The 15,000-nt window shown below is 34.7% G+C and overlaps 1 protein-coding gene across 2 annotated transcripts in view; it reads left to right on the forward strand.

The window, feature by feature from the left end:
• Positions 1–15,000, forward strand: part of SLC13A1 (solute carrier family 13 member 1) — a 107,463-nt gene that overhangs the window by 72,821 nt on the left and 19,642 nt on the right. Inside the window, exons 14-15 of one of the 2 annotated variants that reach the window (XM_036863693.1) lie at positions 1,463–1,600; positions 3,350–3,515. In XM_036863693.1, the coding sequence (XP_036719588.1) occupies positions 1,463–1,600; positions 3,350–3,487 (276 nt within the window). In that variant the 3' untranslated portion in view covers positions 3,488–3,515. Of the gene's footprint in view, positions 1–1,462; positions 1,601–3,349; positions 3,835–15,000 lie in introns of those variants that run through there. The other variant, XM_036863694.1, reaches the window with a different exon arrangement.

A 15,000-nucleotide genomic window follows, 5' to 3' on the forward strand; every position in this document is an offset into this window, starting at 1 on the left:
CGTTCTACTTTGTGTGTTCTCATATTGCAGTGTGGAATCATTTGGGTCCTAAATGGTCCCCCTGTACGTAACTTACAGAGTGGTCCTTATTTGCATTCATGCTTTCTTAGGAGACCTCAACTCAGGAGAACTCTTTTCTTCCATGTTCAAGCAGCATGATCTTAAGTGAACCCTCTACCTTCTTTCTGCCCATATTTTTCATTTGCAGATAAACGGGAGGGTCAGCCCAGATCCTTTCCAGCTCTAGAAGACTTTGGGATTCAGTGCTTCCTGGCAACTTTAGTATTTAGATCTCTAACACTGATACTTCTCCCTCCAGAAGATGTCTTGAATTTTTGAGAAGTGCTTCATATAAGTAATTTGCAAGGGAATAAAAAGCTATGTTTACACTTCTGGCTTCAAGCTTAAATGTCTTAGATGCAGTTCTCTACAGCCCAGGGAAGAATTTAAAAAGATAAGTAAGAAGCAGATTTGCAAGGAGAGAGAGGGAAAGACTGTCTCTCTTCCTCTCCACCACTAGCTGGCAATTACAAGAAACAGCTTCAAGTAAAATGTTTTTCTTATTGGGACAGATGAGTTTGGTGAAAGGAAAGCACTTTGGATGAAGAAGGATTGCCCTTCTGGAATTGTTCTGCTACCAGCTCAAGGGGCAGATGTTGGCATTCTTGAGCTGCTTCAAATTAGAAAAGAAATGCAGGCAGGTTATGTTGGTAAAATACAATTTTGGGTTTTTTCTGGTTTTTATTTCTCAACATGGAGCAGTTAAAAAATCATGTGATAAATTAAGAATAGTAGTAACTCTTCTGTGATGATCCCTAAGAAAATTTTAAATTATATATGTCACAGAGGTAGTAAAGTTAATGGAATGATGAGAAGCTTTGGAGCCAGAGGGACCTGAGACCTACGTAAGCTCTACTGCTTGCCAGCTATGTGTTTGGATCAGTTACTTTAACCTTTATGGACCTCAGTTTCTTCATCTGCTATTTGGGGCTATAGTTATGATCTTTTAAGGTTGTAGTGAAATTTAAATTATATATATAAATATACAAAGTTATTATGTTATACGTTATATATATGTTAAATTTTACATATATCTTATATATATTATATATATAACATATATAACATATATATATATATATATACACTTAGCACAGTACTTAGCACTAGATCAGTAATAAGCAGCTGCTGTTTTAATTTTGTTTCTGGAATAAATGATACTTTATTTTCTAAATGAACTGAGCTATAATGCTTAAATGGACGCCAATCACCATATAAACAATGATAAGAGGAAGATACGTTTTCTAAAAAATATTCTTCCAGTTATAACTGCATTTATGTATATATAATTTTATGTCTTTATATTTCAATCTGCTTCTGGGAAAGTTTATTATAATAATTTTGCTCATTTTGATGCCTATCTCAAAATTTTACTTAGACTCCTTTTTATCTTTTCCAACAGGCTGAAGCCATTCAAGTCAACCCTCTTTATATTTTGTTACCTTCTACTCTGTGTACTTCATTTGCATTCCTCCTACCAGTAGCAAATCCACCCAATGCTATTGTTTTTTCATATGGCCATCTAAAAGTTACTGACATGGTAAGTGAGCTGAAAGAATGTTATCAGGACCAATAGACATTATTTTGTGATATCTTGGGTTGTCTATCCTTTTATACACTAGTCAACTGCTAGGAAATGCATAGCCTGAGTACTACTTCTGAAGGTGAGCGCATGACTGGCCATAGAATTGTTTTTAAGAGTGATACTGGCCATAGAATTGTTTTTAAGCATGATAACCAGAAGCAAACATGCCATTAATATTTACAGTCACAAATACAGAGATACTGAATGCATCAGTAACATGCTGGCAGAGGAAGAGAGCAAAGAATATGCTCAACACAATGGCTTAAGCTTACATGTCAACATCAGGACCCAACCTGACCTAGGCAAAAGGAGGAAAGAGGGTTAATGAAATTCAGCAATCAAGCACTGTGGTTTACTATCATGAATATTTACAGAACTGACATTTGCTCTGAATAAGATGTTGGGCTCAGTGCTTGACTGATGAAAAGTCATCTTTCTTGTTCTGATTCTAACAGTGGCACCTGAAATAAAACGAAATGAAATGAAGTGAAATGAAATGAAATTAGCACAAGCAAGTAATAATAGAAAATTTAAGTGACAAAACGTGCACATTTGGCCAATTACAAAAGGAGTGGTAGAGAAGGACTAGCTTGAGAATATCCTGCTCTTCTCTCAATCTTGATCACCAGCTTCCGAAACAAACCAAGCAAGACTATAACTAAAGGCAATTCAGTGAGTTTGCTGTGCAAATGTAGTTCCAAGTTAAGCTCCAGGTTCTTTTCTTCCAGACAGATTGCTGTCCCTAAACCCCTGTAATGTAAAAATTCTGGAAATGCCTCCATGCAGAAGTCGTATAATCTCCTTTGGGTAAAGAAAATGAGCATAATAGACAATATAAACAGTGTGCTAGGTATGTGAATGTTAAAAAAAAACAGGATTCTAAAATAAATGAGAGGCTTGCATGGACAGAACAGGAGGCCTCTATAATGTTTATTTTGCCTTGGGGCTCCATGTTTTAATACAGAGAATGCAGAGATAAGCAAGCTTTCTCTGTAAAGAGCCAGAGAGTAAATATTTGAGACTCTGTGGGCTATATGGTCTCTGTCACAACTACTGAATCATGAAAGCAGCCAACAACAACATGTAAACAAATGGGCAGAATTGTGGTCCCGCAAAACTTTCTTTACAAAAACAGTTTATGAGCAGTAGTTTGCCAACCTCTGTCTTAATAGCTAGAAAGCAATTTGAGATTGTTTAATGCCACCAGAATAATGACATCAGAACTAGAAAAATGGGAGGTCTAAGAAAGATGAATAGAAGAGGTATTAAATCTCAATAAGAGAATACTGAAGGCTAAACTAGAAATAATATGGAGTGAACATGAAGGATTCAGTTTTCATATAGTGACCTGAACCTTATTTTCACTGAAATACAAAACCGCAAAACTCAAATCCTGATTTGACATGAAATGGCAGATTTTTAAAGGGATTTTTCTCTAATCAGAATGACTTCAGTATATTCTAAGAGGAACCTCTCTGAGACTCTCCACCTAAATGGCATTTAGTTGGGAATAGATTCTTTTTTGACATGAATGGAAGGACCCCTTGTCTTATGAAACCAATCATTGATACTAATCATTTAGGATGCATGTAAATCTGACATGCCTTCTTCAACAGTATTCCAATTCTCCCATAGGTTGTTTTTGGGTTTTTTTGTTTGTTTGTTTGTTTTTGAGACTGACATTCATGCTCTTTCGTATTCAAGGTTAAAGCTGGACTTGGCGTTAATATTGTGGGTGTTGCTGTGGTGATGCTTGGCATGTTTACCTGGATTGTACCCATGTTTGACCTCCACACTTACCCTTCCTGGGCTCCTGCAGTTAGTAATGAGACCATACCATGACAAGCATGAATGCTCTGACTATCCTGTGGTGGGTTTTGGGAACCACTAAGAACTCACTACAAAATTTGGCTCCAGAAAACTGATGACACTTAAATTAGTCCTGGCGTAGCTGCTGTAAAACACCCCAAACCTGCTTTGAGATGCAACCAAGACCATCTATGTGCCTTCATGAAGAAGCCCTCAGTTGAGATTTTGCTCATGGACCATATGCATCCTGCTTCATCATAAGAATAATTTATAACTTGACCTTCAAGAGATTAGGTCATTTGCTTCATCTTAACACTTTGGGTTCAGTGTAACATTTCAAATGTCAATTTGTTATTTCAGAAACTTTCCATGAAGGTAGAAATAGATAATAAAATATACAAGTTAATTAGCTACTTGTATAAATCATTTGTGTAGTGTTGTCCAAGGGAATTTTCTGAAAAATCAAAGCTGTGGTCATCTGGTGGTGCAAAAGAAAAGTTTAATCTAAATAAAATATACATTCCCTCATTTAAAAAATATTCCAATCAGATTACTCTTGAAATATCCATATAGTATAAAAATTGAAAGTAGTAGTTGCAAAATTATAGCTGAATCCACTAAACAACAGAAAATAGATAAGGATTAATTTCTATTTGACCCTATGGTTAAAGTATTGATAATATAATTCATACTTTTATGATCTCGGTGCACTGAGAAATGCACTTTGTAGAGCTATGGATAAGGCTTGCTATGACTTGCACTATTAGCACAGTATAGTTAGGAAAGAAAGCTAAACAGTATAAAATTATTAACACATTTGTGGATTTTTATAACAGTTTTGCTTAAATGTTTATTTTATTTCAGAACTACATAATATATAAAAACAAGAAATTCCAAAATTTAAATGAATTATCACTGTGTATGCAGATACAGAAAAAAGTCATGTAACTCCATTGCATCAACATTGAAATGGAATACCAGAGGGAAAATAAAGAATAAAAAATTGAAACTGTTGATATATATGCAAAAGAAAAAAATAAATTATTTATGTGCAAACCAAAAAGAAAAAAGAACTGAACATTCAAACAAAAGTAGGAAGAAAATAGTCTCCTAGCATTCAGGATGTTAAACTGTAAGGTCTACTGGCATTCCAAAATTAGACTAAAGGGAAAAAATTGACAAAGACAAAAAAATGTGTACAGTTAGGAAAATATGGAGAAGTTAAAACAGAGCAATTCTCATGCTAAAAATAAAATGGAAGACAAGGTTAAAAAACCCCTTTAATAGCTTTAATTTTCATAGAGCTCATCAGACCTGGTTTGGTTTTTTTGTGCAAATGACATTATTTATAAAGTTATTCTTGAAAATTAAATATGGTAAAGAGGGTTTTTTAAAGTTATACATTTCTTTAAAAAATTATATATAATAGATAGCCCATGTTTATTATTTGTCTGTTTATTAATTACTCAATGCAAAATTAACCACTTTTTCATGAAAAAAAATGTGTCTATTTAAGCCTGACAATATAATATTGCTGCTTTGTGTATATCATCTATGTTCACCCTATTCACTTGTTCCCTTCCCTATCATATGTTACACATTTATTTATGATCCATAGTATTTATTACATTTCTGCTTTTTTCTAGTCATTCAATTTATCAGTGCTGAATTATATGATGAATATATTTTCATTATGAAAAAATGAAATGACTTTTCAGATTATAATGAGTAAGTTTTGCTCTCAAGAAAATAATATAAACATTTCAGCTTGAATCATTTTAACAGAATTACTTCCAACAGCTGCCAGCTGAGTGCAGGAAAAATGATACTTTGTTAAAATTTGTTTAAGTGAGCCATATGGTTCTCTTGTTACATCTTGATGTTTAGTTGATGTATCAAAAATGACTTAACTCATCCATTTCACATTTGTCCCATTTACATCAAAGTTCTCAAGCTCTTTTAGTTTGAGGGGTGCACCGCTGTCTTTGAAAGTTTCCAAAAGACAGGCTAAACAGATGATCAGACAAATCTTTGTCTTCCCACTCTAGGGTAGACAGTGTTTTTGTTCTTATATTGACCCTTACTTAGAAGTTAACTAGAAGGCTTTGTCACTTTAAATCCCTGTATCTTGCTTAGGGTTGGATCTTGTCTAGATAATAGGAGCAATTTCACTAAGTGCCTATTTACTGTCTGTTCCTTGCAAGTGCTTAGAGGGCTCCGCAGCATATGTGTATCCTTCACTCACCACAACTGCCACTGTACATGTCAGCACCTCTAGAATTCAGATTTCCTTCCTTGCAAATGTGTGCACTGTTTTCACCCTACCTGGTCTCCAAGGCTTTGCTCTCTCCTTTTTCAGCCTGGGAGGTGGGAAGGTACACTTTTAGCCAGTATTACTAACTAAATTTATTAGCAAAATTTGATAAAACAATATCGTGACACATTAATTGTGTCTGGACATGTGTACTACATATTATTATATGTCAAAGTTTATTATTAGATATTTTATTATATCTTTGCCATGGCTAAATGTTTGATAAGAATCTTTGTGATGATACTTTTGTTCCAAAGTTTTCTTGGTTTAGTTATTGAATGATTATTATCTTTACTTGTGTGTGGATTTTTCCCAATTAAATATTTTTATTTTCAGGAGGGAGAGGACTGTACTAGCAATGAAACAGTAAACCCAAACAAACGTTCAGTTTTATTACTGTAATGTAATATAAAAATAAAAATAGTTTAAATTGTTACCCCAGGGCAGCATCAGCCATGTTATTCCCAAACGAAGTATTTTAGTCAAAATAACAATATACTAGGTAAGTTTTGGGAATGCACTGGGAATGTCCCAAGTGCAGAGTAAGATCAGATTAGTCCAGGAGTAAATAGTAAAAACAGCACATAAATAAAGTAAAAATTAAAAGGTTTTCCAAATATGAGGACCTTCATTTGTTTAGGAACAAAAAGATGTGGGGTTTGAAAAAAGAAATAAAAGGGCTTTTCTTAATGACAGTATGGTGGTATAGACATTGGAGGCTAGAGGTGGGGGAGATCTTCTTAAGGCCAAATAATAATAAATATTGTATAACATACATTACCATGTAGGCAAAAAAAAAAAAAAAAAAAGAAGTCCTTAAGAAGAGAAATATATAGAAGGACCAGCAAATGTCCAGAGAGTTAAGCAAGGACTGAAGATAGAAACTGCTAGTCCCTAGAGATACTGAAATTTTCTTTTAATAAGTACACAGGGTACGAAGGATGGGAGACCAAGCTAGGACACAAGCAAGTTAGAGGTTGAATGGAAAATGACATAGAGTTAGGATCTCCAAGGGCTATACTCTCAGTGAAAATGAGAAAAAAAAAAAAAAAAACCCACCTTGTGGACGGAAACATTGAGGGAATTTTCATGTTTTGGCCTATGCACTTGGTGGAGGGATAAAATCTACTTTGAAAATTCATAACCATGCAGGTTAGGGGCCTAAAGTCTCAATATCAATGTGTGTAGGGACCTCAATCTGAAACGTAATTTTAAAACAGTCCTAGGCTGAGAATATCCCCAACTACCTGGCCAAAACAAAGGAACACTTTCTTCAAGTCGGGGCTCAAAGAATTTCTAAGATTATAATCAAAACCCATAAATTCTGCCAAGACATAAAGCATTTTGTGCAAGAGACAACATAAACAGAAGAAATAGAATCCAAAGTGCAGAGACAACAGATACTCTAATTATTAAATAAAGAATATAAAGTGAAGACTCATAATGTTAGAAAATATAAAAGAGGGTCTTGGAAATACATAATAAGTATGGCAGGCAGAATTCTAAAAATGTCCTCCTAAGATTTCTGTCTCCTAATTATTCAAACACTAATCTAGATACTACTATGAAGGGATTTTGCAGATGTAGTTAAGATTATTAATCAGATGACCTTAAAATAGGGAGATTATCCTGGATTATTCAGGTGGAACCAATGTGATTATATGAGCTCTTAAAAGCAGAAGAGAAAGGCAGAAGAGTCAGGTGGGTGAGATCAGACAGAATGGGAAGTCAGAGAGATTTGAAACATGAGAACTGGACCCCCCAGTGTTGCTGGGTTTGATGATGAAAAGGGTCACAAGCCAGAGAATGCAGGCAGCCTTTAGAAACTGAGAATGACCCTGGTTGAAACCCAGCAAGGAAACAGAGGCCTCAGTCCTACAGCTGCATGGAACTGAATTCAGCCAACAACATGATAAGCCTAGAAACAGACTGTCCTCAACGCAACCCTGAAGACACCTTGATTTTAGTCCACTGAGACTTGTATTGGACAAATCTGCTAATCTACAGAGCTTTGAGATAATAATAAGTATTGTGGTAGTTTGTTATGGCAACAATAGAAAACAAATACAATGAGGAACTAGACACCCTGAAAAGTGACTAGAAAGATATGAAAAGGATAGGGACGGTGGGAGGGAGATGCAAGAGGGAGGAGATATGGGGATATATGTATATGTATAGCTGATTCACTTTGTTATAAAGCAGAAACTAACACACCATTGTAAAGCAATTATACTCTAATAAAGATGTTAAAAAAAAGATATGAAAAGGTGTCAAATAGAAATTTTAAGTAGAAAAAGTATAATGATTTAAATTAAAAACTTAATGAATAGGTTAAATAGCACTATACAAACTGGAAAAGAAAGTGTGTGAACTTGAAGACACATTTAAAAAATTATTTAGAATACAACACAGAGATAGACAGAACTCTGAAGGGGAAGTTAAGAAAAATGCAAGCTAGAATGAGAAATGTGGCATATATTTAATCAGAATTCCAAGAGTATATAGTAAAAAGAATGAGGGAGACACAATCATTGAAGATACAATGGGTAACAATTTTCCAGTATTAGTGAAAAAAAACAATCAAGATTTTCAGGAAGCATAATGAATCCAAAGCAGGATTTTTAAAAGGGAAATTTGCCCTCACCTACATGAGAGTGAAATAGTAGAACACTCAAAAGAAAGAAAAGGTAATAAAGAGAGAGAGAGAAGAAAGACTACATACAAGGAACTATAATTAGACTAAGGCTACCTTCTCAAGAACAATTGGAAACAGTGAAGAATCTCCAAGTGCTAAAACAAAGAGCTATCAACCTAAAATTGTACATCTAGAAAGTCTATGTTTCAAGAATGAAAGAAAACTAAGGAGTTTTCAAACCAATAAAAACTAAGAGAGTTTACCAATAACCGAAGCTCATAAAGGTACGTCTAACGTATGTAACAAAGGAAAAGAGAAAAACAATTCAAGACAGGAGTTCCGTGACATGACAAGAAATGGTGAGTAACCAAATTGGTAAACATATGGGTTAAGAAAAACTAGAATTAATACTGAAAAAGCATAAAATAAGTTCAAAGAAAAGTATTCTAATTTAGCTCTCAAGCTTCCACTTTTCTCAACAGCGGAACACTTTAAATCAAAGTCAATTTAGTCATTTCAGTGTTTTTTCTGATTTCAGAGTTTAACTTAGTCAACTTAGGTTTTTGCTTTTTAGATCCCCTCTCTTGTTCCTTTCTTCTTCAGGTTTTTATCTAAGTTCTGTGAACCTTACATATGAAACTTGCACTGGATGAGTGAGATGCATCTGGTCTTTGTGATCAGCAATTGTCCGTGTTGGCTTCCACTGAGATGTACAATCCTCTGAAATGTATGATTCCTATCGGTTTTATCTTTCACTTCTGATTCCAAGATCTATTCATGCTCCCTGGCTCATGTATCTCTCATGTCATGCCTAAAATCAACATCTCTTCAACAGAGCCACAAGCCCCACTGACCCACCACTTCAAGGGTGTAGGGAAATTTGGATGCCCTCTGAACCTCTCTGGGATCCTCTGGGAGGAAAGTATATCTCAGGCCCACCTGTATTAGACACTCCTTGCCAATAACCAACTCTACTGCAGAGCTCCGTGTTAAGTGCAAGAGAGACGGAGCCTGAAGCTCACATCTTTCACCTAGAAGAGTCAGTATATTAATAAATTCATGGCAAAAATAACTGATGTAACCCATAGCCACAGAACAGAGCAAATCAGCCTAGCTCAAATGAAGACCAAAACCATTGTGTCTAGAGCAGTGCTTATGAGCATAGAATCTGGAGGCTGACTTCCAGGATTGAATGCTTGCTCCACAACTCACCATACCATCCTCAGATGTGTAATTTGACCTCTATATGCTGCAGTTTCCTCATCTGAAAATGGACCACTGATGACACAAGAATATCTTCATAGGGTTATGAGAATTAAATGAATTAATACACATAAAACACTTAGGGCAGGCTTCCCTGGTGGTGCAGTGGTTGAGAATCTGCCTGCCAATGCAGGGGACACGGGTTCGAGCCCTGGTCTGGGAGGATCCCACATGCTGCGGAGCAACTAGGCCCGTGAGCCACAACTACTGTGCCTGCGCATCTGGAGCCTGTGCTCCGCAACAAGAGGCCGCGATAGTGAGAGGCCCGCGCACCACGATGAAGAGTGGCCCCCGCTCGCCGCAACTAGAGAAAGCCCTCGCACAGAAACGAAGACCCAACACAGCCATAAATAAATAAATAAATAAATAAATAAATAAATAAATAAATAAATAAATAAATAAATAAATAAATTGGATTGTTTAAAAAAAAAAACTGTTGAAAAAAACACTTAGGGCAGTGACTGGCCATAATAAAAGCTCAATATTAGGTTGTATTCTTATTACTGTTATTTTCTTATCATTCCTTAGCACATCACCAGAAGTAATTGCTCACACACAGTCACCAGGCTTGGTCAAACTCCTTCTTCAAAAGACTCTTAGCCAGAATCTCATTGAAACCTTAGGTAAGCTAATTTTGTTTAAATGTAAAAGGTTTCCCTTAGTAATAACACCTAAACAGACATTTCCAAAGAATCATTTAATTTTTACCCAATTACTCTTTGGTTGAGAGAGCACACTGAAGGTAAAACAGTGAACAAAGTGTGCATTTTTAAAAATGCATTTTCACTTTACAGAATTCAGCACACAAAGAAAATACAGGACAATTTAGACACTGTATACAATACTAAAAAACAAGTTCAATACCTTATTGGAATAATGTGGTATGTTGGTATCAAATGAGCCTCTAACTCAATTAAACTATTCTCATTATTAGTTTTCACTTCAGGGATTTTTAGATAGTTCAATCCCCTCCCACCCCAGATTGTCAGGGCTCCCTGGAGCATTGTTTGCAGGGTTGTGGATGAATCTGGACAACTGTAGTTCTGCACACCTGCTGAGCTGAGCCTACCCTTTGACCTCTCCTCAGTGGCAAGTCTATGGCTGGGCCACTGAATCAGACTCTATGCCTTTGTGGTTATTATTCTGTAAAAAGTATGTACTGAAGATCACCAAAATGCCAGAAAAGTCAGATAGCCTCTCCATTCAAAGAAAAGTGGTGTGCTCTTGCATCCATGTTATAGCTGACATTTCCATTATTTTCCTTATTTATTCTAATGCTTAATTCTATCTTTTTTTATTTAGTGCAACTTTTTTTCTTGACACAATATCTTTTTTTAAGAGACGCAGATATGCTTGGACTCTTCAGAAGAGTCAGAGACTGTGTTTGTTAGAGCCTCTAAGAATAGTGGCCTCTTATAGTGCTCCTACATAAAGAAATGACATAGCTTTCTCCATTTACTTCATCTTCTATGGCCTTGGAATACATTTTCAAATAAAGCTTGAAAATGACATGCCTTCTATTTTATGCAATGGTTTTCAAACTCCAAGTGATCCTGAAAGAGAGTGGGAGAGAGTTTTGGTGGAAAAGCTTAGGGCAGAAGAGATGTTCTAAAGACAGCATGTTTGATCCATCTAAACCTGACTGCCACAAAATCCGTTTCAAGTGTGAAGACTCCCCTTCTTCAAACAATATTATATTTTTTAGATGTTGGATTTCCAGACTAGCTTCCAGGATCCTTCCTTCCTTCACACTTCTTGAGGGAGTTTATGGATTTTATCACCTTAGACAATTTAAAGTGTATACCAAAAGTGAAAAAATTTGAGATTACAACAGGGACTCAATAAACTCTAGTCATAAACAATAAATCAACTTGGGAAGAGTTGACACCTTAAAAATCTTGATTCTCTTGACCCATGAACACTGTATCTCTCTACTTAGTATTCTTTACTTTCTCTGAGCAATGCTATATAGTTTTCAGTATACAGTCCTGCTCATCTTTAAACAGATTTATTCCTAAGTATTTCATATTTTTGATGCTATTGTATTTCTTTTTTTGTATTTCATTTTTTGATGCTATTGTAAATTGTATTATTTTTTAGCTTCAGATTCTTTTTTTTTTAAAGATTTTTTTGATGTGGACCGTTTTTAAAGTCTTTATTGAATTTATTACCATATTGCTTCTGTGTTATGTTTTTGGTTTTTTGGCCACGAGGCATGCGGGTTCTTAGCTCCCGACCAGGGATCGAACCCGCATCCCTTGCATTGGAAGGCAAAGTCTTAAACCACTGGACCGCCAGGGAAGTCTCTATTTTTCAGCTTCAATTTCTGATTGATAGTTGCTAGGATTTAGTAATACATTGATTTTTTAAATTCTGTACCCTTGCTAAGCTTACTTATTAGTTCTACCTGCTTTTTTGTGGACTTCATAGGATTTTCTAACATAAACAATAATGTCTTATGTGAATAAAGTCACTTATATTTCTTGCTTTTCAATCTGGATACTTTTATTTCTTATTCTGCCTTAAGATATCCTTATCTTTTTTCTTCTGTTAGCAGTAAAGCCTCTTTTTTCTTACCATTAGTTATCAGTGTTTGTTAGCTGTAGAATTTTCAGATTGAGGAAACTCTTCTATTGCTAGTTTGCTGATAGTTTTTATCAGGAATAGATGTTGGAATTTGTTAAATGTTTTTGCTGTGTCTTTCAAGATGATCTTATGGTTTTCTTTTTTAGTCTGTTAACTTGCTAAATTACATTGAATTAAACTAACTTTGAGCATAATATATTATACTTTTTATATATTGTTAAATTTTATTTACTAAAATTTTATTTAAAATTTTCACATCAGTGATCAGGAGGGACATTGGTCTTTAGCTTTCCTATAGGTCTTTTGTTTGTTTGTTGTCAGGTTTTGGTACTAGAGTAATGCTGGCCTCAGAGAATGAGTTAGCAGTCTCTTCTCTTCAATTATCTGGGAGAGTCTGTAGAATTTGATTCCTTTTAAATTTATTGAGATTTGTTTATGAAAGAATATCTTGGTATATATTACACGTGCCCTTGAAAAGAATATATATTCTGCTGTTGTTGCGTGGTGTGTTCTAGAGTGTCACTCAATCAAGTTGGTTGATAGAATTTTCAATTATTCTATATCCTTATTGGCTTTCTACTTGTTCTATCAACTACTGAGAGAGGAATGTTGAAATCTTTGCCTGTAGTTGTGGATTTGTCAATTATCCTTGCATTTTTATCTGGTTTTGCTTTATGTTTTTTGAAGCTCTGGTATTTGATTAGTTTGTAAACATTTAAGGTTGCTATATATTCATTGTGAGTATATGCCTTTATCACAATACAGTGCTCTTTTCATCAGTGTTGATATTCTTCATTCTGAAATACACTGATATTAATGTAACTATTACAACTTTTTAAAATTTTATCATGGTGTATCTTTTTCCATCCTTTTATTTTTAAACTACTTGTGTCTTTATATTATATTTAAAGTGGGTTTCTTGTAGGTAAAGTATAATTGATTTTTAAAAAATTTTATTCATTTATTTATTTATTTTTGGCTGCATTGCATCTTCATTGCTGTGTGCGGGCTTTCTCTAGTTGCAGCGAGCGGGGGCTACTCTTCGTTACAGTATGAGGGCTTCTCATGGCAGTGGCTTCTCTTGTTGCAGAGCATGGGCTCTAGGCACGCGGGCTTCAGTAGTTGTGGCACGTGGGCTCGGTAGTTGTGGCTCGCGGGCTCTAGAGTGCAGGCTCAGTTGCTTCGCGGCCTGTGGGATCTTCCCGGACCAGGGCTCGAACGTGTGTCCCCTGCATTGGCAGGTGGATTCTTAACCACTGCGCCACCAGGGAAGTCCAATATAATTGAATTTTGTTTTCTTAGGTTTTAGTCAAATATGACAGATTCTGTCTTTTGATTTATGTGTTTAAGCCATTTATATTTAATGTGATTTTGGTATGATTGAACTTAATTCTACCATCTTTCTATTTGTTTTATTTGTTCTCTTTTTTGTTTTCCTCTTGTACTACCTTCTTCTGGATTAATTTACCATTTTTGTGATTTAATTTTATTTCGTTTGTTGACTTATTTACCATAATTTTTTGTGGTTGTCTAAGAATTTACAGTATACATTTTAACTTATCACAGTTACTTTAAGTAATATTATATCACTTCATGTGTATTATAAGACTCACAAGAGTTCATACCTATAGCTCCCTTCACATCTTTGTGTTCTTCTGTCATGTGTTTTATTTCTACATATGTCATAAACCTCAAAATGCATTGCTATTATTTTTTGTTTAAACAGTACATTGTCTTTTAAAAGATTAAAAAATATAAAAGATCAAAAAGTGTCTTATATCTTCCCATATTCTTCTTTCCTTTCATATAGGCTTGTTATTTCAATTAATACCTGTTATAACTTTTTTTCTTTTAGCTTTGTAAGTTTGAAAATATATCTATTTTGCCTTCATTTTTGAAAGATATTTCCACTGGGAATACAATTCTAGATTGACAGTGTTTTTTTACTCAGGAATTTAAAGATGTTGCAAGACTTCTGGCTTATATTCTTTTTGTTCAAAAAATGTGCTTTTATTCTTAACTTTGTTCTTCTGTATGTAATGTGTATCTTTTCCCCTCTAGCTGCTTTTAAGATTTTCCTTACATGATTTTATGCAATTTAATTGTGAGGTAACTTGAAGTCATTTTCTTTATGTGTCTATGTGTTTGACATTCATTAAGTTTCTGTGTATTTGTAGATTTTTTAAGCAAATTTGGAAAACCTTCATCCATTATTCCTTAAAATACTCTCTCTCACCTCCCTTTCTTCAGGGACCACAACTACACACATATTTGGTTACTTGAAATTGTCCCAGAGTACACTGAACCTCTGGGGAATTTTACCCATTTCTTTGTCTGTATTTCATTTTGGATAGTTTCTATTGCTAAATGTTTAAGTTCACTAATTCCCTCTTTTGCAGTATCTATATTAACTTAATTCTGTTAATTCTATCAAGCATATTTTTTCATCTCAAACATTGTAATTTTCAACTCTAGAAATTTGATTTGGGTCTTATATATTTTTCCTGTTGCTACTCAGCATACTCATTTTTTCCTCTCCCTTCTTGAACATATGTAGTATAGGTTTCATAACTTTTGCTGCTCTTGTCTACTAATTTTATCATCTCTGTCATTTCTGCCTCCATTCCTATTGCTTGATTTTCCTCTCTTTTAGGAGCCATATTTTTGTTCTTTTTCTGTCCGGTAATTTTTTTCAATTGAGGGCCAGGTATTGCTGATTTTACTTTGTTTAATACTATCTATATTTTT

Source organism: Balaenoptera musculus, chromosome 9, assembly GCF_009873245.2.
Source record: "Balaenoptera musculus isolate JJ_BM4_2016_0621 chromosome 9, mBalMus1.pri.v3, whole genome shotgun sequence".
In the NCBI taxonomy this organism is placed as follows: Eukaryota; Metazoa; Chordata; class Mammalia; order Artiodactyla; family Balaenopteridae; genus Balaenoptera; species Balaenoptera musculus.